The sequence below is a fragment of the Podarcis erhardii genome, assembly GCF_964252035.2.
Source record: "Podarcis erhardii genome assembly, chromosome: 15".
Lineage (NCBI taxonomy): Eukaryota > Metazoa > Chordata > Lepidosauria > Squamata > Lacertidae > Podarcis > Podarcis erhardii.
In genome coordinates this window covers 5,778,624-5,803,161 of record NC_138505.1, presented here as the reverse complement: position 1 = coordinate 5,803,161, position 24,538 = coordinate 5,778,624, and the positions used below count along the sequence as shown (strand labels likewise).

Below are 24,538 nucleotides of genomic sequence, written 5' to 3'. Positions count from 1 at the left end.
TCACTGCACACAAAGCAGGTCTGGGAACGGGTGTGACATGAAGAGAGGCTCATGGGGTCTAAGGGGAATGCATTTTTCTCCATCTCTGATGAAGACAGAGGGCAGGAACTCCAAGAGATTTGAAGGGAGATAACTCTCATTTGGGTACTAGAGCTGGACTGTTGGGGTCTCTCCCAGTGCTTACAATTCTATTATTCTGTGCATTGGCAGACTCTGCTAAGAAGGAGCTAAAAACCAGCTGGAGGTCGAACAAAAGGGGCTGGCTGCCAGCTCGTAACCACACCTCTCCTCTCCATAAGCGCCCCCACCTTCCTCTTTTCTTCTCAATTTTTCTCCTCCTAAAAATGCTCAACCTCTCATCACTTCACACCGCTTTCAGACCCATCCTCTGAATGGATTTACGATGAACGACCCATGTCTGGGTGTCTTGAAGAGGAGTCCTCCACGCAGCAGGCAAAAGGGGGCTGCGAATGGCTGCAAACGAAGCCTGGAGCTCTTTCTTCTGACTCTGTCTTTGCTTTCTTCTCCCTCTGGTAAGTCCTCCAAGCTTGCTAAGGTGATATGCGCGTGTTTTTGCAGGAGAAGACGTTTGTGTAGAAGGGCTCCCTGTCTGCTGAAGCGGCCTCACAATCCCTTCATGGCTCTGTTACAGTATTTGGTAACATTAAAATAAGCTACATTACGCTCAGAGCGCAAACAACAGAGGGGATGCAGCCAGGAGGCTCGCTGTGCTGTAATGGATGGATGCAGAGGCCGCCGACTATAAAATCGTATGAAACAGTACTGCTTCCTTCTCAAGCAAGAGCATTTTAGGGTTGAAACAGAGCGAGATGCCTCGGTTTTCTTCCTCTCAAAATGGAGGTGGAGGGATTCTTATGTGCAGGAAATTTCATTTCAGTTTTAGCTGGGGAAAGCTGTTCCCGCAAGCGATCCTTCGAAGACTCAGTCCTGGAATATCTGGCTGCTTTGTGTTCAAAAAGGCAGCTTGCAATGATGCTTCTGCAGTCTGACAAAGCACCTTACAGAATTGAATAATGATATCCAATGCGCTCTGAGTGGGTCTCCTTTTGGGCTTGAATTAAAAGCTGCAGTTAGTGTATAATTCTGGTATGAGTGAGACCCTGTCCACATTTAACACCTCTCCTCAGATACAGATAGGTAGCCGTGTTGGTCTGCCATAGTCAAAACAAAACAAATTCCTTCCAGTAGCACCTTAAAGACCAACTAAGTCAGTTCTTGGTATGAGCTTTCGTGTGCATGCACACGAAAGCTCATACCAAGAACTGACTTAGTTGGTCTTTAAGGTGCTACTGGAAGGAATTTGTTTTGTTTTGACCTCTCCTCAGAGATCTGCATTGGCTTGTGCTCTGTTATGGGGTTAAATTTAAATTTAAGGCATTGCTAAATTTAAGGCATTGCTACTGGTACATAAAGCCCTCAATAGCTTGAGACCAGTTTATGTGAAGGATCACCTTGCCCCATACAGGCTCTTGAATTGGTACTGCTTACCAGTGGCACATAATATTCATTTCACACCTGCAAGAAATCAAAATTTTAATGTGGCAGAACCTAGACTTTGGAACTCCCTGCTACTTGGCATCAGACAGGTGTCCTCAATGCTTAAAACCTCTCCATCCAGGCAACCTTACCCAGACATACAGAATTTGGCATGTGTTTTAATCGAGGGCGGGGCTCCCAGAATTCAGAAACCTTTTTATTTTTTTTATCTTTTTTTATCCACAGAAACGTACAAAGAGCATAACTTAAAAGCTTGAGTAAAGGTCAGTTGCTGAAATTAATAGGCAAGCAGAAATCACAAAAGATATTGTGCAAAAATATGTTTTAATGTTAATGTGTTTTAATCCTTGTCAGTCACCCTGGGACCTTAGAGCGAAGGGTGGCCAATATATTGCAATCAAGTAATTAATTAAACTATAATGAGTTTAATCAATTAAAGTCGCAGACTGAGATGGTGTCATTACATCACTCACTCTCATTTTCATATAAATTGCAGAATCAAACTATTCTGATCCAAAATGTACCCTCTGTTTAGCCCTCTCAACTAATTTCAGTTTATTGATCAACCTTTCAACTGAAGCTGTCTCCTCAACCTTTTAATATACCTATATTCTGGTGTAGCTCCTTCTAAGTCCTCCAAAAACAGATAGTTCTTCACTTTGCCTTCCCTTAAAAGATGACCGATCAACACTTTACTTCTCAACCTTATTGCTGTTTGAGAAACTGCTTAACAAAGCTAAATGACAATCCATTTCTATATCTTGATTGGTTATATTCTCAATTTCATGAAATACTACACTCCCGCAATCTTTTTCAAACTGTTGTTAGCTTGTCTCTGTTGGGTTTTTTGCTAATATTTTTTATTAGTTTTCAATTACAATCCAGTAATAGCCTCAAAAAAATGCAATACAAATTTATAATACAATTATTAATACCAATTATTCAAATACCAAATTATATATAGCCAACAATCTCCCGCTGCTGTGGGGTCTTCCTCCATTAAGGCAGAGTGGAACCGGAAGCCCCAGCTTGCATTTGTTTTAATTATATCTTGACTTTTAAAAATACCTGTTTTTAACTTTGTTATTTTTAAAAGGGTTTTTCTATTTAAAATCAAGTGGTTTATACATTTTGTTAGGTAAAAATAACGAATAAATCTACATATTTGGTAAAGCCTTAAATCTGTGATTCTGAGAGACTCTTCCAGCCATTGTCCCTTTCTTTGACTTTGTTTCTCCCTTTTCCTTCCTTCTTTTCCATCTTCCTGAACTTTTTAAGGTACTGCAAATATCAAAGTACAGAATCCCCACAAGGAGAAGTTGAATGGGATCCTGGGAAGCTGTGTGTTGCTCCCTGTAGGTATTCCCCCCACGGAAACACTGAAAACAATTGAGTGGGATTTCCAGGGAGGAAATGGTTTCAAATTTCAACTGGCTGAATTCAGGGATGGAAAACTGGAGAGGCTCAATACAGAGGACAGGTTTGGGCCAAGATTGGAGATGGCTAATGAGACCACCCTGAGGATCAAAGACTTGGAAATGGATGACAGTGGCATATATTCCATTAAAGTGAGGTTTATTTCGACACAGTATGAAGATTACACCTTCCACCTCTCTGTGTATGGTAAGTACTTATTTATTCATCAGTGTCTATTTATTGTGGAAAAGGAGCCAGCCTTTGGTGGGCACAGATAATAATAATAATAATAATAATAATAATAATAATAATAATAATAATAAATTTGAAAAATAGTTTCTACCCAAGAGCTGTGGCCTTCTTAAATGCTGTAACTCGATAGTGTGACCTGGGAGTTTGATGGGTGTGGGTGTGGGTGTGGCTGGAATGTGGTTTGTTTGGTTGTTGTTGTTGTTTTGCTTTTGTTGTTTTTAAGGGATGGCATCCAATTTTGTTGCACTTGTGCAATGTTGCACTTGTGTAATGACAATAAAGAATCTATCTATCTATCTATCTATCTAATAATAAATTTATTATTTATACCCTGCCCATCTGGCTGGGTTTCCCCAGCCACTCTGAGCAGCTCCCAACAGAATATTAAAACCACAATGCAAGATCAAACATTAAATCTTCCCTAAACAGGGCTGCCTTCAGATGTCTTCTAAAAGTCAGATAGTTGTTTATTTCTGTGACATCTGTCAAGGAAGGAGGCTGTTCCACAGGGCGGGCACCACTACCGAGAAGGCCCTCTGCCTGGTTCCCTGTAACCTCACTTCTCACAGGGAGGGAAACACCAGAAGGCCCTCATTCGAGCTGGACCTCAGTGTCTGGGCTAAATAATGGGGGTGGAGATGTTCCTTCAGGTATATTGTGCTGAGGCCATTTAGGGCTTTAAAGTTCAGCACCAACACTTTGAATTATGCTGGGAAACATATGAGCTTTTCATATGTTTTTCCACAGAACCAGTCCCAGAACCAAAAATCCTCTCCCAAGTTGTCTCCAAGAGCCCAGATGGCTGCAATGTGACCCTGCAGTGTCAGGTGCCTGGAAAGGGGGAATTCAACATCTCCTGGGAAAGAGGGGATGCCTTCAGGGACTTAGAAGATGGTTCAAAGTCATATCACCTCTCTGGCAATGGCAAAAATCTCCACTTGTTCTGGAAGCTCAACTCTTCAGAGCCCAACATCACCTGCCTAGTCACCAATCCAGCAGATCAGAAAAGCATCTCCTCCAACTTGCTGCACATCTGCCAAACTGAAGGTGAGCAACTCTCTATTTTATTTAGAAAACTGCAGAAACCACTTACCATATTTTTCGCTCTATAAGACGCAGCAGACCACAAGACACACCTAGTTTTTGGAGTAGGAAAACAAGAAAAAAAATATTCTGAATCCCAGAAGCCAGAACAGCAAGAGGGATCACTGCGCAGTGAAAGCAGCAATCCCTCTTGCTGTTCTGGCTTCTGGGATAGCTGCGCAGCCTGCATTCGCTCCATAAGACGCACACACATTTCCCCTTACTTTTTAGGAGGGAAAAGTGAGTCTTATAGAGCAAAAAATACAGTAATTAAAAATTCATTAATTTAATCTTTAAAAGCGCATAAAGCACAGTGAAAGCTGAACAGTTATTTGTCCTCCTCCCCTTCCTCATTATGCATTAGCTGGGTAGTTGATTGGGATGCTGAACACCCAACACTTCGCTTCCATGTTAATTTCAAAATGAGCCTTATCATGGGGTCAATGAAATGGAAAGATTTTAATTTTTTCAAATGGAAATCTAGACAGATTCATGAGCCAGTGCAAACTTAGGAATCAGTCCTCATAACTAGCCGAGGATGGCTGGGGACGATTGCACGATTCCTGCCAAAAGCAAACGGGTGAAATTCAGGGCGTTGTCTTATCCGTTTCTTCTCTCTCTCTCTCTTTATACTAGTAGTTTACAAAGGAATCTAGAATATTCATTAAAACATACTTTTAAAAGCAGCCCTCAAAAGCACGTTACATAAACTTTTGAGATAGAACTGAAATCAGTACAGTAGCACCTTGAATCTCAAACGCCTTGGCTCCTGAACCAATCGGCTCCCAAACGATCGAAACCCGGAAGTGAGTGTTTCTGTTTTCAAATGATTTTTGGAACCTGAACATCTGATGGTACTTCCGCGGCTTCCAATTGGCTGCAGGAAGCTCCTGCAGCCAATCAGAAGTCGCACTTTGGTTTCCAATAGTTTTGGAAGTCGAACAGACTTCCAGAACAGATTCTGTTCGACTTCCAAGGTACGACTGTAATTTGAAAATAATCGTTCTTACTAAAATCGTATGTTAAAAAGTGCATGCTCTGGTGATTTAAAATTATCTGGCAACTTTAACAAAGAACTCCAGCACTATCCAGCCTTTCCTTTCTTTCTTTCTTTCTTTCTTTCTTTCTTTCTTTCTTTCTTTCTTTCTTTTTACCTTACAACATTTCCCCACCCAAAAATATGGACAGATGGTCCAGTATCTCTCCGTTTAAGCCTTGGACATTTTTTAACAGAGAAACTTATGGGGAAAGACTTCCCTCTCCAGCTGCCTTTTATCATCTGAAAATTGCAGCTTTCACAAGCTTCAAAAGCTATAACAGACATCGTAAACACAGGCCTCTTTCTATGTGAAGTCATTTATGTGGCTCTTATCATCCAGATAACGGCATTATATTTTAAAGCACATTTATAACAGTGGTTATCTGAAAGTCTCCCTAGATATGTATATATTAAACCCCAAACAGTGTAGCCTGCTATGGGACAGATTTTCTCACAAAGTCCAAAATATTCCACCTCTTTTCCACTTCACAGACTGTGATGGTTCTAGGGGTTGCTCGTGCGTAAGCCGGTGCAAACACCCGGCTGTATTGCCTGAGTGAAGCTTTTCTGTCCGGACAGCCACTCGCCCGTGGCTGTCTCAATCGCTGGCAGAATCCGTCAGTGGGCATTTCTTAAACTTCTTCCAGCAAAGAAGCTCTTTGACGCCTAGTCTCCTTCTACTCTCTCTGCGCAAAAGCCTTCTGTGCAAGGAGGGCGTAGGCAGCGGAGGACCCCTACTCTCCCCGCTGGTCCCCGGCAAGGAGTCATGGGACCACCTCACCGCTTCCCCCATCTGCCCCCCTTCTCCACTGGTGCTACGCTGATTTTCTTCCCCAGAAGATGGGCTGCCTCTCCCAATCCCGGGACGCTCTCTGGAATCCCTCTGGATTTTGCTCTCTCCCTCCGGCACTGATGGCAGTTCCCTGACACAGACCCAGCTGTGTTTTTGTCTCCAAGTCTAAAACACACGTTGTTGGGACTAACCATTATTTGAGCTTGCTTTCTCAGAGCAGCAAGAAGGTCATTCATTGGCAGCCGTCAAGCCAACATCTGGCATGAGAAAACATCTGGGGATTATGAAATGTGGGTTTTCTTTCCATGGAAAACAGCAGCTTTGGCAATGAATGGAGTTCTCTAAAAATGAAAGGAATTCACAGCCATTCGATCACTCTCAGCATAGCTTATAAACCACATAATAATAGTAAGAATAATAATAATTTACCTCTAAGTACATATAATAATGAGAAAACAGCAAGGAAAGAAATAGGAACCAGGTGAAGTGATCAGGAATAGGAGATGGATCACTGCAGATAACCACTGGGTGAAACTTTTTTACCCCGCAATATTCTTTTTATTCTTCTATATCTGTTTTAAAAACCGCAAGTTTTCACAGTAATCCTGCTAACGTCTTAATGATCTGTTTGCAATTTGTTTGTAAATATTCAATAAACCACTTCCGTTCCTTAATAAAAAAAAAAAGGTTGTCTTGATTTCTAATTCTTCTAGTAAGTTTTGCCATTTCTGCATATCCCATTATTTTCTGAAACCATTCTTTTCTAATTGGAACTACATCTTCTTTTCGTTTGGGGGCAAATATATTCCTGTGGCTGTAGCTGTATACATAAATAAGTTTCTATATTGCTGAGGTAGCTCTGATCCCATCAGATAAGTGGAGGCTTTCAAGAAGCTGTTTGCGCACAGCTCTAGCCGAGACCCTTGTCCATGCCATAGCTGTCAACTTTTCCCTTTTCTTGCGAGGAATCCTATTCAGAATAAGGGAATTTCCCTTTAAAAAAGGAAAATGTTGACAGCTATGGTGCATGCAACCAGTGGCGTAGCGTGGGGGGTGCAGGGGGGGCCGGCCGCACCGGGCGCAACATCTGGGGTTAGGGCAAATCCACGGGTTAGGGGGCGCAAATCCACGGGTTAGGGGGCGCAAATTACTTGCCTTGCCCCGGGTGCTGACAACCCACGCTACGCCACTGCATGCAACCCACCAATGAGCTGTGGGTTCTCCCTTCAGAGCTCGTATTGCCCAACATTTTAGAGGTCTTCCAATACCTTGCACGAAAAAACTATTATTTATCCAATCTTTACAGGTGGCAATCAACCCGGACTCCATTGGAGCTGGAGCTGGACTTTTCTCATAATTTTCTTCATAATTTTGCTCCTCTTGGCTGGATTTGGGCTAAAGACCTGGAAGAAAAGAAGGAAGATGCTACCCAACAGAGGTAGGAAGCTTTTCGTAAGAGCAGAAGGAAAGTCTTGAGGGAACCGACCAAAGAATCTGTGGGGATGACCATCCTGCCCCCCACAGCTTATCTCTGCGAAACTTGAGTCCCTTTCAGTGGGGGTTTAGGGTTCCTATACATAGTTCTGTACCCTTAAGTAAAGGTAAAGGGACCCCTGACCATTAGGTCCAGTCGTGGCCGACTCTGGGGTAGCGGCGCTCATCTCGCTTTATTGGCCGAGGAAGCCGGCGTACAGCTTCCAGGTCATGTGGCCAGCAGGACTAAGCCACTTCTGGCGAACCAGAGCAGTGCACGGAAACGCACTGTGTGTAATTAGCATATGTAATGAGACATGTTTAGCATATTTGGCATATGTAATGAGACGTTACATCACATATGCTAAGGCTATTTTTGGACATCTGCATAGTATCCCTTGCTTTTTCTTATAGGACTAATTGCAGTTGTTAACAGTCGTCAACAGGTTTACCATACCCATTGGGTCAATCGCCCATCTCCTACTACCCTCCTGAGAAAAACCCCACCCCACCCTCCCACTATATATCAGGGTCTGGTGGCTTCTGTTTCAGTGTATCTGAAGAAGTGTGCATGCACACGAAAGCTTATACCCAAGGTGCTACTGGATTAAAAAAAAAAATTGATTTATTTCGACTGTGTCAAACCAACACGGCTACTTACCTGAACCTGCTAGGCAGGTGTGGGTGACCCAATAGAGTAAATGTCTTATGTTCCCCTCTGCAGCTACCTCCATGATGCCAAGGGAGGAGCCACTTCCTGAGCTTCAATACTCAGAGGTTGCAAAGAGAAGCCCCCCAGAAGGCGATGATGACCAGGTGAGAACTTCTTGCAGAACAGAACGGTGGGGGTGATGGAAATTGCGGTGGTGATGGAGATGATTGTGGCAATCCCAGTGGTGGTGGTGATATGGCCTAGTTCGTAAGACGCCCTTTAAGTCCTTACCATCTTCACTATTGGAAGGGAAATATTTACACTCAACATCTATGTGTCTGCTCTGCATTAAAACGCTTGAGCATGTATTACTGTACTGTTCATATTATAGGGCATTCATGCCTTATATAAAGCACCAATTTTAATTAATGTTAGGGGCAGATCTGGGCTGGATCTAGACACATAAAAAAAAAAAATTCAGGAAAATGTGTTGCAAACCTCATAGGGGGAAATCACGTTGCCTAAAGATGGAACTCTACAGCGTCATCTGGTGTCAGTGTTATAATGGATTTAAAAACCTTTTTTTAATCAATGTAGCTGAGTCCCTGGTAACTATACATATACATAGCTATATATCTATATCTATATATCAATATTGAGATATATAGATATATACCTATCTATTTTTAATTTAAATTTTCTGTTTCACACTTTAGAATATTCATTCAAACAACCTTAAAATGTCAATGACTTCCCCTCTTCTTTTTCCATGGTTCATTTTGCATATCGTAAATCCCTGCATATTTCACATAAGCTAAACCACTCAGTATTTCATTATTACATCCATCAAATCTTGTTTACACTGTTGGATTTATCTTAATGCTGCCAACATTCTCAAGTGCACACATTCCCCCCCCCCCATATATTCAATAAACATTTTCCAATCTTCTTCAAACGTGTGTTCTTCTTGTTCTGTTATACTATTCTGTTCTTCTTGTTCCGCAAGCTGTGCATGTTCCATCAGTTTATGTTGCCACTCTTCTTTAGTTGGGACCTCGCTCATTTTCCATCTGGGGGCTAACGAAACATGGGCCGCAGTGGTGGCATACATAAATAATCTTTTTTGACACCTGGGAAAGTCCTAGTCCCTGGTAACTTTTACAGTTCTCCCTCATTTCGCCAGGCTAGTGAAGTCACAATTGAAGTGGCAAAATTATGTACGTTTAAATATCCTTACCAAATATGCTCGTGTTCAGCAAGCCATTCTGCACTCTGCACTTCCACCTGCCCCAGCTGAGTCCTCCCCCACAAGCAGTTCATCAGCTGTCTTATTATTTATACCTCGCCCATCTGGCTGAGTTTCCCCAACCACTCTAGGGTGGCTTGCAAAGATAGCAGCAGCAAATGCAAAGCAGGAAGAGGTGGCAAATGTCATTTCTGCTGTGTGGGTGCTCTGGCAGCTGCTCCTCTTTCAAGAGGTCCAGAGATCTGAAACAGATCCCTTTGCCTTACACCCCTGCCTCCCCACCCCATTTCAACCTTCTTTGTCATCAGGAGAGATGCTTGTTTTAATAACCCTGTTCTGAGGTTGCAAGTGGTAAAGGTAAAGGGACCCCTGACCATTAAGTCCAGTCGTGACCAATTCTGGGGTTGCAGCGCTCATCTCACTTTCTTGGCCGAGGGAGCTGGCGTACAGCTTCCGGGTCATATGGCCAGCAGGACTACGCCACTTCTGGCAAACCAGAGCAGCACACGGAAACACCGTTTACCTTCCCGCCGGAGCGGTACCTATTTATCTACTTGCACTTGTTTCTAGCATTTTTTGTTTTATCCTGCTATGGCTGTATGCTAATGCAATAAAGGTTTGTTTGTTTGATTGATTGATTACTTGCACTTGGACGTGCTTTCGAACTGCTAGGTTGGCAGGAGCAGGGACCGAGCAACGGGAGCTCACCCCATCGCATGGATTTGAACCGCCAACCTTCTGATCGGCAAGTCCTAGCCTCTGTGGTTTAACCCACAGCGCCACCCACGTCCCTGGTGGGGGATACATCATACTTTATCCTGCACTCAGCTCTCACCTGTGGCTCCAACTCCCAGCAGCCTGCCATGAGGGAGGGGGGTCGGGTTCCCTGAAGCCTGACACCTGACCATTGGCCATGCCATTGGCCGTGCTTTCCAACTGCTAGGTTGGCAGGAGCAGGGACCGAGCAACGGGAGCTCACCCCGTCGCGGGGATTTGAACTGCTGACCTTCTGACTGGCAAGTCCTAGGCTCTGTGGTTTAACCCACAACACCACCCGTGTCCCAGGCGTTGCAGGTGGTAGCTGAGGATGAAGCTGTCTCAGTCCTGAAACCCTACTTGTTCTCTGGTTCTCTGCACCTGCAGTCTGTCGACATGAACGCAGGTTGCCAAATGAAAATACGGTTTTGTTTTCCCATTTTGTTGAATCACAGGACAGGAATCAGCTGGCTCTTTCAGTCTGTTCTTGTTCTACAGTTGCTTAGAATAAATGTTTCTGCTTATAGTTGTTGTATTTTCCCTCTTCCTTCGTTTGTAATTTGCATGTTTGTTTCTGTTTTGGAAGTGAGGGCTGCCTCGAAAACAATGCTAGTCAAAGGAAGTTTCCACAAATTTACTGTATTGCATAAAACAAATAACCACAGCATTTACCCACCTCCACAAACATTGTTCAGAGCTCAGAGGAAACCCACAGGAAATCCAGTCTCTTGGAATAGAAGACTGAACAAACACTTCTTGAACAAACATGTTAACCCAAGCACCTGTACACCCTCATTCACAGATGCTGAGAGTGTCCTATCAGCTTAGGTTAACCTTTGCCTGTTGAGGTCCCCAGGCCACCCCAAATAACTCACACATCACACAGAATTTTTGTTTAAGATTTTTGGCATAATTTTGGCCACAACTTTATTAAAATACAAATTTGTGAGTGGTTGCGTAGGCATTGGTTGCGACTATCTGCCCCCACCATGGGGGACAGACTGACATTCCGCACGATGCGAAAGTCAGAATGGGGGAATACACTTGGGGGTTACGCGGAGCAGGGAACCTGCCCTCACCCCAAATGCAACCAGGAGCTTATTGCTATGGCCCGAGCCCCCTTGACAGAGTGGACAAGCAATAGTTAGCTCCCAATTCCTTTAACGGAATACCCTTGCAGCAGCAGCATTAGAGGGGCAGGCACAGCCAGTCTATGCCCCTCAACCAACCAAACCATAAACCAATGCCTAACTGCAAGTTGTGATGATTTGCTACGCAGCAGGCAAAAACCAAATGGCCCCAGCCAATCAGCCAGATAGACAAAATTCCTACCGGGCCCCTGCCCCAAGAGCAAATAACCCCATGACAGGCATAGCAAGGTCAAAGCGAACAACCCCTAAATATAGGGAGGGGGGGACAGGCAATCCGATCCACGGGGCGAAAAGAGGAAGCTCTACACCTCGTGCAGGGAGTTTTAACATTTCTGGCTGTCAGTCATCAAATGGCAATGTTAACTTCTTCCCAACTACAAGGGAAGCCCAATCACAACAGTGGCCAAAGATCAATTAGCCCGCCCCACAACTTTGGAGTGTCCTGTCGGCCCCCACCACAACACATGGTCTCCATGAAGGAGAACTCGCTTTCTTAAAATATAGACCGAGTCAGACTTGGGCCCTACTGTTAATATCTTCTTCCCTATGCTTTTAAGTGAGTTTAAAGGCAAGCATCAAAAAATTAAGCAGGAACATATATCTAACCTTAACTTTGACCCCTAATAAAGCCACAGTTGGAATGTATCTTGCAAACTTTGCACTAGAATTAGCAATGGATCATGGATCCATCAAATTCTGTTTCTTTCGATTTCTGATTTTGCCAATCCCAAGGTTATTTCAACACATTTCTGCATCCACTTGTGATTTTGTTTTGTTTTTTATGTCCCCATGAAAATTAATCACGATCTTAGGACACATTTCTCCTAATAAATGCTCTTCAGGGTATGTATTTGTTGTATATAATATAGAATCCTGCTAAGCAGCCTAGAACTTTTCAGGTTCCTCCAAGCCTTAGGCAACACATAATTTATAAGCTATTTTTTCAGCTAATGCTAAACTGCACATCTATTTATACAAAAGTGAAAGTTGCAAATCCTGCAAGGCTTTCCATTTAGGGGGCATTGAGGTTGTTTGGTGCTTCTGCAAAAGAAACAGGGGAAATATATTCGTTGTTATGAAAATAAAGTAACGAGGAAGTAACGAGATAACAGCTGGTTATTTCTAAGTCGGTAAATTCCACCTTATGGAACACACTTTGCTTATTTATGATGCAAATCGATAGACAGATGGGAAACAATTCAACTTCCTCTAGGCAACCATGTTTGTGCAGGGAAAATGATATTTGCCCAGTGCCTTAATAGCACCTAAAGATATCTTGGAAATGACCCCTTAGCAGCTGCTAGATATAAATCCATTGTTAGGCATACACAGAGCAGCACTCACTCGGTTGCATCACACCTTTTAATTTCAGTGGGTCTACTTTGAGTAGAACCAACATTGGATACAACCCATTTTTTAATTTATGTACTATAAACACTAAGATAAAAAAACATGTGGGTAGAGCCAGTGTGGTGTAGTGGTTAAGAGCGGTAGACTCGTAATCTGGTGAACCGGGTTTGCTTCCCTGCTCCTCCACATGCAGCTGCTGGGTGACCTTGGGCCAGTCACACTTCTCTGAAGTCTCTCAGCCCCACTCACCTCACAGAGTGTTTGTTGTGGGGGAGGAAGGGAAAGGAGAATGTTAGCCGCTTTGAGACTCCTTCGGGTAGTGATAAAGCAGGATATCAAATCCAAACTCTTCTTCTTCTTCTAGATTACTGGTAGGGTGAGTCTTGAAGATATTGCATGCATCCCAACCTCCAAACAGGTGGGGGGAATTTCAGGGGTTCAGTTTCCTTGCAAATGAAGGTGAATGGAGACCGTGTAGTCTTTGGGATGCATGATTTTATTTACACATATATGCAACCTGAGGGTATTAGGGGAGAGGTGGTACTTCTGGTGGGGGATATGTCAAATATCCTGCACTCAGCTCTCACTTGTGGCTCCAACTCCCAGCAGCCTGCCGTGAGGGAGGGGGGTCGGGTTCCCTGATGCTTGACACCTGACCATTGGCCATGCCAGCAGCTGAGGCTCCTGGGAGTTTGATCTCAGCACTGCCTGGGGGGACGGGACACTAGGACCCCATCCCTGATCTAGGCAGTGAAGCATGAATGGGGAACATCTGTGGGTGTCCAAATGCTACTGGGAGCTGTCCAACAACATCTGGAAGGTCACCAGTTCCCCATCCCTCCTTTATTCCTTAAACCTCTGGTCCCCCAGGTGTTGCTGGACTTAAGCTCCTGTCACCCGAGACTAGCAGTCAGAGAGGATGAGAGGTCTTGTTCAACAACTTCTAGAGGGCCACAGGTTGCCCAACCCCGATTCAACACTTTCCCCTGTTTGGTTCCTGAATATAAACCCCTTGCTCCCTTTCTGGAAGCTGCTATCAGCAAGCCAGTTTTCTTCCTGTCCATCATCTGTTCATCCTTGCTTTTGTACACCTCTTTTCTTTTTGCGCTTCATCTCGCCTAGAATTTTCTGCCTGTCCTTTCTTGGTTTAGAGCATCTGAGACGACTGCAGCCGTGTTTTCAGGGGACATACCTGAATGGCAGAGCCCGCACGTTGCCTGAAAGAAGGTCCCAGGTCCACTCCTCAAAATCTCCTGCAAGATTTTGGGAAAGATGGGCAGCGTTTGCAAGATCCAAAGTCTTGTGTAGCCCCCATGCCTCCATTCTCAGTGGCTCCCAACCAAGGTAAAGGTAAAGGGACCCCTGACCAGTAGGTCCAGTCGTGACTGACTCTAGGTTTGCGGCGCTCATCTCGCTTTATTGGCCGAGGGAGCCGGTGTACAGCTTCCGGGTCATGTGGCCAGCATGACTAAGCCACTTCTGGCGAACCAGAGCAGTGCACGGAAACGCCATTTACCTTCCCGCCGGAGCGGTACCTATTTATCTACTTGCTAGGTTGGCAGGAGCAGGGAGCAGGGACCAGCAACGGGAGCTCACCCCGTCGCGGGGATTCGAACTGCCGACCTTCCGATCGGCAAGTCCTAGGCTCTGTGGTTTAACCCACAGTGCCACCTGCATCCCCAGTGGCTCCCAAAGGCCACCATAAATGATATAAGAGAATCACATATGCAGCTCGGCCAATCTCGGCCATTCACCGTGCATCATCCAAGCGCAGGAGTTTGGATGGTTTTAGCGCAGGGTCTGTAAAGGATATCATTTTGTTTCCCTCTTTCAGGAACGGGCTCGTCTCCAAGATACCCCAACGTCATTATCAACAGTGTATGCGGAGCTACAACCACCTGCACGTCATTCTGAACAGGTCACGTGAGCAAGGTGAGGCTGCAATTCGGAACAGGGGGAATTCATGCTAACAGACCCTCTAAGTGTCCCTATTTTCCAGGGACGTCCATGATTTAGAGAAGCAGCCCTGGTTTCTGATTTGATCCCGGAATGCCCCGCTTTCCCTTAGGACATCTCTGTTTTCACTGGAGAAATGTTGGAGGGTATGGAGTTATCCGGCCCCCGAGCCGTCTGAAAGCAATCCTAAACAGTCGTACATTGGATCCTGAACGCCTTGGTTCTTGGACGTTTTGGCTCCTGAATGCCGCAAACCTGGATGTGAGTGTTCCGGTTTGCAAACATTTTTTGGAACCCAAACGTCTGACGGGGCTTCTGCAGCTTCTGATTTTATGGGCTACAATACACAACAACCCCGAAACCATACATCTCTCAGCAAAACACACATTTTTCCAACCTTGATGAGCAAAGATGAAAATACTCCAAGCATCTTCAGTTTTGACTTTTAAGCTCACTTTCACTTAACTGATCAGATATCACTCCCACTTCCTTTTAGCTCCTCCACATTTGTGAAAGAATGAATGAGTCACTGTCAAATTCAAGAGAGAGAACCACTCTTTGTCATATAAAAAAAGGACAGTCTCTCTGACCAAAGCCAGGAGAAAAAAGTGTGCTTTAAAAAGGGAACCGAACAGGTCACCAGCACAAAACGTTCTGTTGCTCTTGCACAAAGCCAAGAACAAACACTCTGCAAAACAAATTACAAATTACCGTGTGTGTGTGTGTGTGTGTGTGTGTGTGTGGTCAACCACAGCAGAACTGCAAATGGTGACAACCAGCTGTTGTGCAAAATACAATGTAAAGGACACAGGAAACTTCCCAGACATTCTATCTCAGTAAAGTCGTGCTACAAACCTGAGGGGTGCAAAGCGAGCTGCCTGCTTCCGAGATGATGGTCTCTCTTAAGGTGTTTTATCTGGGTCTTGACTTACACTGGGGTTGGGAAGGGTTGAACCAAGTGAAGACCTCATAAAAGCGAAGGCAGAAGCGGCGGCAGAACATAGCAGCTCAGGTGCGCGGAGCGGTGCACGCACCCTGCAGCCAGGTGAGCAGCAAGCCACCAATGGCGGACATTCGGTGCACCGCGTGCCCATGACCCCCAAGCCTCCCCCAGCTGTCAAAACAAAGGGGGAAAGGAGGAATGCAGCTGGCAATGGGGCACAGCTCCCCCCTTCCCCCAACGGCTCGGGGTAGGCTTGGGAGTCACGGGCAGATAGCGTGCCAAAAGTCACCCCCCCCCCCCTCAGCGAAGCACCCAGGGCATACCACCCCCACCGCACATCTCTTCCTCTGCCCCTGGGCAGAGGAGCTTTAGAGGGAAAAGATATTGGCTGGGTGGGAGATGGGTGCTTTTTAAGTTCAGACTGGCTTAGGAAACAAGCTTGGGTTATTTCCACTAAGTCAGTCCAGTTTGGACTGGAAAAGGCAGTGGCAGTTTCTTGAAACTGGTGCCCCCTGCAATTAAAAAAAACAACAACCCATAGATTGTACATTTCTTTCTGTTTCCCTTTTCCCTGCAGGTCTGATGAAACGGGGAATTCCAAATTTTCAAGGCATCTTTCCATTACCACGGAAGCCTGGGCTGCTGGGAATCTCAGGAATCGCTGCTGTATACATTCCACTTCCTGCCAAGTACATGAATGCAATTGGTTAAACAGCTTCCTTGCTTACTTTTTCCACCGCCTGTAGAATCCAGCCCCAATCAAAGCATCTTACTCTGTTTTAAATTTGGTCAGTTTGCAGTCTTGAATCAAATACGTATTTGCAGAAATTCAGAATTACTTGCTTATTTATTTTTAAAACAGCGCACTAGGTGTGCTGGGCCAAGAGGATGTCTGTGCAAAAGCAATTTCTGGTCCCCACCGCAAAAAAAGGGAAAAAAGGAACCATTAGTGAATTGTCAGAAAGGCAGACATGCAGGCACCATATGGAGCTTATAAACCACTTAGAGTTCCATTTTGACATTATGCACACTCATTTTGTTAGTACTGGAGATTTCAAGGGAAGATGTGGATATAAATTATATCTATCTAATTCATATCCCCTTTTGAGAACAGGTCAATGCTTTTGTTTTCTTTTTTTAAAAAAGTAACTTCCCTTTTCTGTTTCCCTTTTTTATTTTATTGCCAATACATTATCAGCCCTTCTATCACAGCATATGATTTATAATTAGAAATGTACTTCGCTAAGAACGAAAAAGAATTGTTCCTACTTCCTCTGCCAGAGAGGGTCAGTCTGGGGGGAACAGTTTCTGCAACAGAAGTTCAATTCACAGAGGCGTTTAGTGGGGGAGACGACAACAAAAAACCAAGCAGATTTGCCCATGGTGACAGAGCCTCATGAATAGTCCCACACATTCTTGTGGTAGTTTTGCAGATCAAGGCATCGCAAGGCGTGTCTGAGGTCCGGAAGTGCTGACAGCTTGGGGGCCTCTAAAGTTCCAGGGAAACTTTTACTCAGAAAAAGCCCTCAGTCACCTGGCAGCGATAAGATCAGCCCCAAACCCTCAAAGCCACCAAATTTATAATAACTTCTGAAGAGCTCTGAGAATCAGGAAGAAAAATGGAAGCCTCTTTGATTGCAAGAGGAGGAAACTTTTGAGAAGAGCCCTGCTAAGAGCTGCTTTACCTTCTGATTCTCTGTTTTTGCAAAAGAAAAGAAAAAATCTCTTCTTTCGAACAGCTATCGACTTAGGCCTTGTCAGGAGGTGTCACGGTCCGGTCTACGGGCGATCGAAGTCCCGGCTGAGGATGTCGGGACCGGGGGCAAGATGGCGGGGTGGGAGCAGGAATGAGAGTCCAGAAGCCAGGGGTCCGAGGGTCAGGAAGCAGGGAATCACAAAGTCAAGGGTCAAGAAGCAAGAAGCAAGGAGTCACAAAGTCAGGGGTTCGAGGGTTGAGAAGCAAGGAGTCAAGAAGCCGAGGACCGAGGATCAGGAAGCAAGAAGCCAAACGCAGCAAGGCAGGAAACGTGTTGCTGTGTTGCTGTGGCAAAGAACCTCACCTTTTCGGCCACGCCTTGCCTCTCCAGAACAAACTTAAGAAGGCCCCAGTCCTGCGAAGCCCTACTGGTCACAGGGCCTGGCTCCTGCACGCACTCCTGACAGGAGAACTGTGGACCATGGGTTTGCTTTTCCATGCTACTGTGTTTTCTCCATTTTTAATACACAGACATCATAATGAGTGGCTTCTGTTGTAACCACGCCAAAGATGGAGGCACAGCTGGGTTAGGGGGGACCAAAGTTCACAGAATAGACAGGCAGACACAGTCGTACCTTGGTTGTCGAACACCCTGGAACTTGGATGTTTTGGCTCCCAAACGCTGCAACCCTGGAAGTGATTGTTCCGGTTTGAGGACGTTCTTTGGAACCTGAATGTCCAACGCGGCTTCCGTGGCTTCATGCAGCCAATCAGAAGCCCCAATTTGGTTTTCAAACATTTTGGAAGTCGAATGGATTTGTGGAACAGATTCCGTTCGACTTTCAAGGTACGACTGTAGATAGATAGGTAGGTAGATAGGTAGATGATGGATAGATATAGGGAAAGTGGCTGGTTTAGGGGCCTGGGTGTGTTCAGTGGCACAGTATTCTAGACAAAAGTTGGAGCTGGGAGCCTCTGAAATGGACTTGTTGGAAACGAGGACGGGACCACTTCTGCAACATATTGTTCCATTTCTTACTTTTGTTTATGATTTGCTGTTGTCTTGGGTGTTACATGACCGTATTTTGTACTATAGTTTGTGTTCCCTTTTTCAAAGTGACTGTGATGTTTGTATTTATTATTGCAAAGCTGCCTTAATGCCATTGGTCCACCTCTGTAAGTATCTGTAGATGCAGGGGGGGGGGTGGCAAGGATTAACCCCTTCAAAGGAACAGGGGCAGATTTAGGTTTGATGAGGCCCTAAGCTACTGAAGGTATGCAATTCCTGAGTTTGGTCCAGAAAGCAGGAATTAAGCCATGCAGGCAGAGGTGCTCCTGCCTGGGACGTGTCCTGGTCCTCAGGTGGGTTTTGAAGCAGCCGGGTCCTGGCAAAGTGATGTCTTTGCCCCCAGAAGTGCTCAATGTCTTAAAGAACTGCCAAGCTGACTGCAGATGCCAGAAGAAGGTTGCAAGAGAGGCCATATTGCACATTGAGGCTGCTGCTCAGGTGCAGAACAGACACAGGGAGCCCACCTGTCAAGCTCGCTGCTGCCCCAAAACCCACTTTCATCCTGCGCATTACACGAGGGGAATACGCTGTACTTTTGGCCCAGGAAAACTGGTTGAGTTTAATCTGTCGGCTTTGCTTCTCTCTGTTCCCCATTCTTTTAAAATGAAAATCCGGCTCCCTACAGGTCTGCAGCAGTTTTCAATTTTTATAAACCTCCTTGTGAAACTTTCTCCTAGTAAAAACATTTTGACTAATATACAAAATTTCCCTGGTACAATACATTATTGTATGCTATCTGTGTTGAATGGTCTCTTTAAATTCGAAGGTTCATTATTGTTCCACAAGATGTGTATTCCTTTAAGGGCCAGAGCAAATAACGAGACCTAGTTTTACAGCTGTGAAGCAGTATAGCAGGTCTGTTATGTTAATTAAGCTGTTGGGTATAGGATATAAAGAGCAGCACCTAGCTCTCTCAGTACTCTGGTGGACGGGTCATGCTTATTGATATATTGTAAAAGGAGCTTTTGTTTTTGTTATTAAAACCTAGCAACAGTTATTTCTGCGTTCCTTGTAATGTGTGGTCTCCCCAGCATGCCTTCTGCAGCGCATCTAATCTGCTAATCTGCACTAATAAATTCATTCTTGTGCCCACTTATCCCTTAAGAGATGCTCTTTTTAAAATAAATAATGTTTGGATGGGGAACTGCATCACAGATTCAAATAAGTGCAAATTCCAGAGGGTGGCTGTGAGTTAGATAGATTCGCTTTTAAATACAAACTGAAATGACCTTCTCCTTAATTCCTAGTTGAGGTTAAAAGTACTCCTTAGGTTGAACTCCACAGGACTGCAGAGCCTGGAATGGCACAAACAGTGGCTGGGAATTCCTCCTTCACCTCAAGCACTGCCGGCTTGGCATGGACTTCCTGGGCGTTGGTCTTTAGTTATATCACTGATGGGGGGTCAGGACACGGGTCATTCACACATCACAGGACACGGGTTTGGGGTGAGGCTTTGGGGGTTTTGGCGACGGTGGACCAAGTTCCAGGAAGGCGGAAGACAAGACACATCTGGGATGCTGCAATGAAGCTTTAATAGAGGAGAAGAAAGGAAGGAACCTTCTCTGTGGTCAGCAGTTTAAGCGGGAGAAGAAAAATTAATAGATCCCATTCCGAGTAAAGAGCACATTCACTATTGAGGTGCTACAGATTGTGAGAAAACAAAATATCTCTAAAGAGAGGTGGTCAAGCAGAAGGGAGGAAGGGAGGGAGGGAGGGAGGGAGGGAGGGAGGGAGGGAGGGAGGAAGGAAGGAAGGAAGGAAGGAAGGAAGGAAGGAAGGAAGGAAGGAAGGAAGGTTGGTTGTTGGTTCTCCCCAGACTTTCCCTTTGTCCCGGCCCAGATAGCTAAAAAGTTCCCAGTTAGGAACTCCCTGGAAGATGTGCAGATCCTGAGGCTCTCCTTATTCAGAGAACGGAGGGTTGCAGGGCGTAAATGGAGGAGAGAGAGCAGAGGAAGAAGGGAGATGTGCAAAGGAACAGTCAAGGGCAACTGAGCAAAGGTGAGGCATTGGCAGCTGCAGGTGTCAGAAAAGATGAGCACCTGAGACCATCTTTGCTTTGGATCCCAGATGCTCATCATTCCTGACTTCCTGCCCTGAAAAGAAGGCAAATCATATCTGGGTTTGTCATCTCAGTTTTCTGCTTGGAGCTTCCCTTTAGGATGGGGAATGTGGAGGATTCTCAGTTGGATCCATATTGTGAGTGACACTGAAACTCTGCCTTCTCTTCAGAACATGAGGTCACCTGGAGCGTCCAAGGAGGCAGCAGAAGGGAATACTCAGAGAGGAAGAGGTTAAAACTGCATAACGTATCTTCCTGTTGGAGTTATGACAGTAATAGTAATCTGAATATTAAGAGTAATAGTTTCATCCATGGGTGGCAATTGCTGCAGAAGAAAGGGGCTGATACTGGACATCTTGGAGGAAGCTTTAAAATCTGAAATGACATTTTCATAGATAATTTCAGAAATATGTGGATTCCTAAAGAAATAAGATTTTGAATTAACGTTGTTTAATTGCCGTAGCCTGGCCTGGGATATTAGGGTGAATGAGGCATAATAAATTCAATAAGGATTTTGAAATTGGAAATGCTAAAAGATTCTACCTCCCCTCCCCACCATTTTGACCCTTCTTTGCTTTTCTTCTCAACTAAAAAGTCCCCAAAACTGCAAACATTCTGCAATCCCTTGATCATTAGGGCTGCCCTTTTCCACTCTCCAATATATTTTTTGAGGTTAAGAGACCAGATCTGTACCCAGCATTACATTCAGAAGACAGGGAGCTCCTTTTAATGCGTGTGACCATCTAGCAGAGTGTTGTCCCTAGAGCAGGAATGGGGAACGCTTTGAATCTGAACTACAAATCTCAGCAGCTGCAGGAAGCAGAGGAGACGAGGGCTGTAGTTTGGCAATGACTGGAGGGCCAGAGGTTCCCCACCTCTCTTCACCAGAAAGAAGGATTCCCTTTCCAGGGTTTCAGGGGAGCACCTGGCTCTGCCAGACCTGCCTCATGCAGGAAAGGGTCAGTGTGGCTGGAACAAGGCAGCCCTGCATAGAGGGAGCCTCAAAAATCCAGTTCAGATGCTACATGGGCAGCAGGTGTGACCATGGCCAGAGCAGCTTTCTCCAGAAAGACAGGGAACAGGGACACTAGGCAAGGTTTTGCAAAACCACTCAGGACCACAGCTGCTGACTATCTGTTTTTCCTGAGTTGGTTCCATAATAATAATAATAATAATAATTTATTATTTGTAGCCTGCCCATCTGGCTGGGTTTCCCCAGCCACTCTGGGCGGCTTCCAACAAAGATTAAAAATACATTAAAATGTCACACATTAAAAGCTTCCCTAAAGAGGGCTGCCTTCAGATGTCTTCTAAATGTCTGGTAGTTGTTTTTATCTTTGAGATCTGATGGGAGGGCGTTCCACAGGGCGGGCGCCACTACCGAGAAGGCCCTCTGCCTCGTTCCCTGTAGCTTTGCTTCTCGCAATGAGGGAACTGCCAGAAGGCCCTCGGAACTGGACCTCAGCTGCACCTCCAACCATGAAAGTACCCAGTTTCACATTTCTAAAAGCCCCAATATAACTCTAGGTTAAAATGTGTGCAGATTATCTGTTGAGCCCTAAACAATCCCAGTAGCACAACTTCTAGGATGTGGAGATTTGCGTTTCTCTTCCCAAAACTGCTACTTGTCTTGACAGCTAATTGAGTCAAACCAAATTTCAAAATTATTTTGTTCCATAATCAAACACTTCCTTCCTTCTCTCCTTTAAGAAGCAATTCAGTTAAAGACAACTTACCAAGTGATGGAGAAGCCGAGTGACAGGAGAGACGAGATGTTTCAAGGCACTGGTGGAAAAGCCTTTTATACAGTTTCTCTCTGGACTTTTCCGGCAACAGTTTGGGATGGCGTCACTAATTTGGCTAAGTATACTCCACCTCAGTCCAGTCTAGACTTTACCAGAATGCTCCTGGCCACCCTCGGAGACCATGTAACCCAATTATAAGATGCGATTTTCATGTCAGGCAACGTCTTGCCTCAGGAAACTGCTTTGCTTTATTTTGGCTCAGCTTCATCTTGGAAGTTCTTCGTGTTCCTCTTTATGGGATTTGGGGTTCCTCCTTCTCCTCATGGCCTGTGACTGGACTGGCCAAGAGGGAGGGAGGGAGCAGACTGAGGAGGACAATGAATGGAAGGCACCTGCCTCTCCTGCCGCATCTTCCTCACGTTGCCTTCTCCCACCCGAGGCCCACCGACAATCACCCATCCTAGGCACCTGGAGACACGCTCCTCCACTGCTCTCAAGGCTTCGGAACAGGAACTGCCATGATGGCCACAGCATAAGTATCCACCTTCCTTTTGGTACATATTATCGCTTGAATGGGACGCGGGTGGCGCTGTGGGTTAAAGCAGAGAGCCTAGGGCTTGCCATTCAGAAGGTCGGCGGTTCGAATCCCCATGACGGGGTAAGCTCCCGCTGCTCGGTCCCTGCTCCTGCCAACCTAGCAGTTCGAAAGCACGTCAAAGTTCAAGTAGATAAATAGGTACTGCTCCAGCGGGAAGGTAAACGGCGTTTCCATGCGCTGCTCTGGTTTGCCAGAAGCGGCTTAGTCATGCTGGCCACATGACCCGGAAGCTCCCTCGGCCAATAAAGTGAGATGAGCGCCACAACCCCAGAGTCTGCCACGACTGGACCTAATGGTCAGGGGTCCCTTTACCTTTACCTATCCTTTAAATAGATCAGAATCTAAGTTCAACGTTCATCGTGCCTCTATCATTGAGATTCAGTACACGGGCGTCTTGCCCATAGAGGCAAGTGGTACGGGGCGCCAGGGGCACCAAGTTCTGGAGGGCACCAGGGAAGAGGCAGAGGCTGCACGCGGGGCCTCCAGGCATCAGCTTGCCGCCCTTGCCCGCCTCACTGAAGCAGCGCCATGCCCAGAACCTCGGCCTCTTCCCCACCGGAGGACCCGCCTTCCAGCCGCTGCCCGCCTCCTCCAGCCCCACAAAGCTGCTGGCAGTGCCGTAAAAATGTTGGCAACTCTGGGAAACAGGGGTGGGGTGTGCTGAAGGGATACTTTGCACCACGCGCCGGATATACGTAAGACAGCCCTGGTTCAGCTCATGCCAAAGACTTCTTTACCAACTTCTAGGAGGTTTGGAAAGCATTCGGAGTGAGCTGGAGCGGGAGTGGCAGAAAATCCAAACAGGACAAATAGCTAAACCTGGTTTTACAAATGTGAGGCTGAGGAGACAGGTATCCTTGACTGAGGTGAATCAAATGCTTTGCAGAATCTGCGTAGTGTAATCTACTGTGGCTGAAAGTGCCTGGCATTCATGAATCTCTTTACAGATAGGTAGCCGTGATGGTCTGCCATAGTCAAAACAAAATAAAAAAATTCCTTCCAGTAGCACCTTAAAGACCAACTAAGGTATCTGAAGAAGTGTGCATGCACACGAAAGCTCATACCTAGAACTAACTTAGTTGGTCTTTAAGGTGCTACTGGAAGGATTTTTTTTATTTTGTTATGAATCTCTTTGTAAGTGTGAACTTAAGTTGATGGGCCCCTGCTGCTTTGAACCAAAAGGGCTTTGCAAAACCAGGAAAGCCAAACCTTATTGCACTGTTGGAGAAATTGTCTTGAGGGCTTTAAGTGCAAAGGTGGAATGTTCTGGAGCAGGCTGTTTGCCTTCAGGAGAGTCAATGGAGAACATTCCCTACTTGGAGCCAATTAACTCCCTTCATTTCACGTAATTAAAAGGCTAAGGACGGCCACCCTGTTGCAACTAGGAATTAGGACTAGAAGTTATGGCTTCTAAAATGTCATCATCATCAGGCCCAACAACAGCAACACAACATTTTAGCACTTCTACCATCGCTTCTGTATGGAAGAAACAAATCTGGGTAACAGGATCGGGCAAGAAATGTACAGTGTACCTGTTGGACTTCAACCTTCAACAAATTAAAAGGTATCCTATTTATCAAAACCATTTCATATCCAAAACAGAATGGGATAAAGGTACCAGCTTAAAAGGCTGTTTAGAAAAGGAAAGTCTGCTCTAAAATGGCATGTAGTTTCCCCCTTGTTGTTGATGATGTTTGGTCGTTTAGTCGTGTCCGACTCTTCGTGACCCCCTGGACCAGAGCA

General features: G+C 45.4%; 1 protein-coding gene across 4 annotated transcripts; it reads left to right on the top strand.

The window, feature by feature from the left end:
- Positions 1-19,390, top strand: LOC309329946 (natural killer cell receptor 2B4-like). 4 transcript variants are annotated; one of them, XR_014151233.1, is made up of 8 exons: positions 5-533; positions 2,797-3,141; positions 3,934-4,233; positions 7,408-7,539; positions 8,299-8,390; positions 14,564-14,661; positions 16,206-17,496; positions 17,534-19,390. XR_014151233.1 is itself a non-coding variant. In XM_081841251.1 (8 exons), exons 3-7 carry the CDS (start codon positions 3,018-3,020, stop codon positions 14,654-14,656), a joined length of 741 nt encoding a protein of 246 aa, XP_081697377.1. In that variant the 5' UTR covers positions 414-533; positions 1,744-1,781; positions 2,797-3,017; the 3' UTR covers positions 14,657-14,661; positions 16,206-19,390. The 4 variants fall into 4 exon arrangements, 3 of the variants coding, with proteins under 3 accessions (XP_081697376.1, XP_081697375.1, XP_081697377.1); XM_081841251.1 differs by adding an exon at positions 1,744-1,781 and having other exon boundaries at positions 414-533; positions 16,206-19,390; XM_081841250.1 differs by lacking the exons at positions 16,206-17,496; positions 17,534-19,390 and adding an exon at positions 14,798-15,187 and having other exon boundaries at positions 1-533.
- Positions 19,391-24,538: the final 5,148 nt, after the last annotated feature.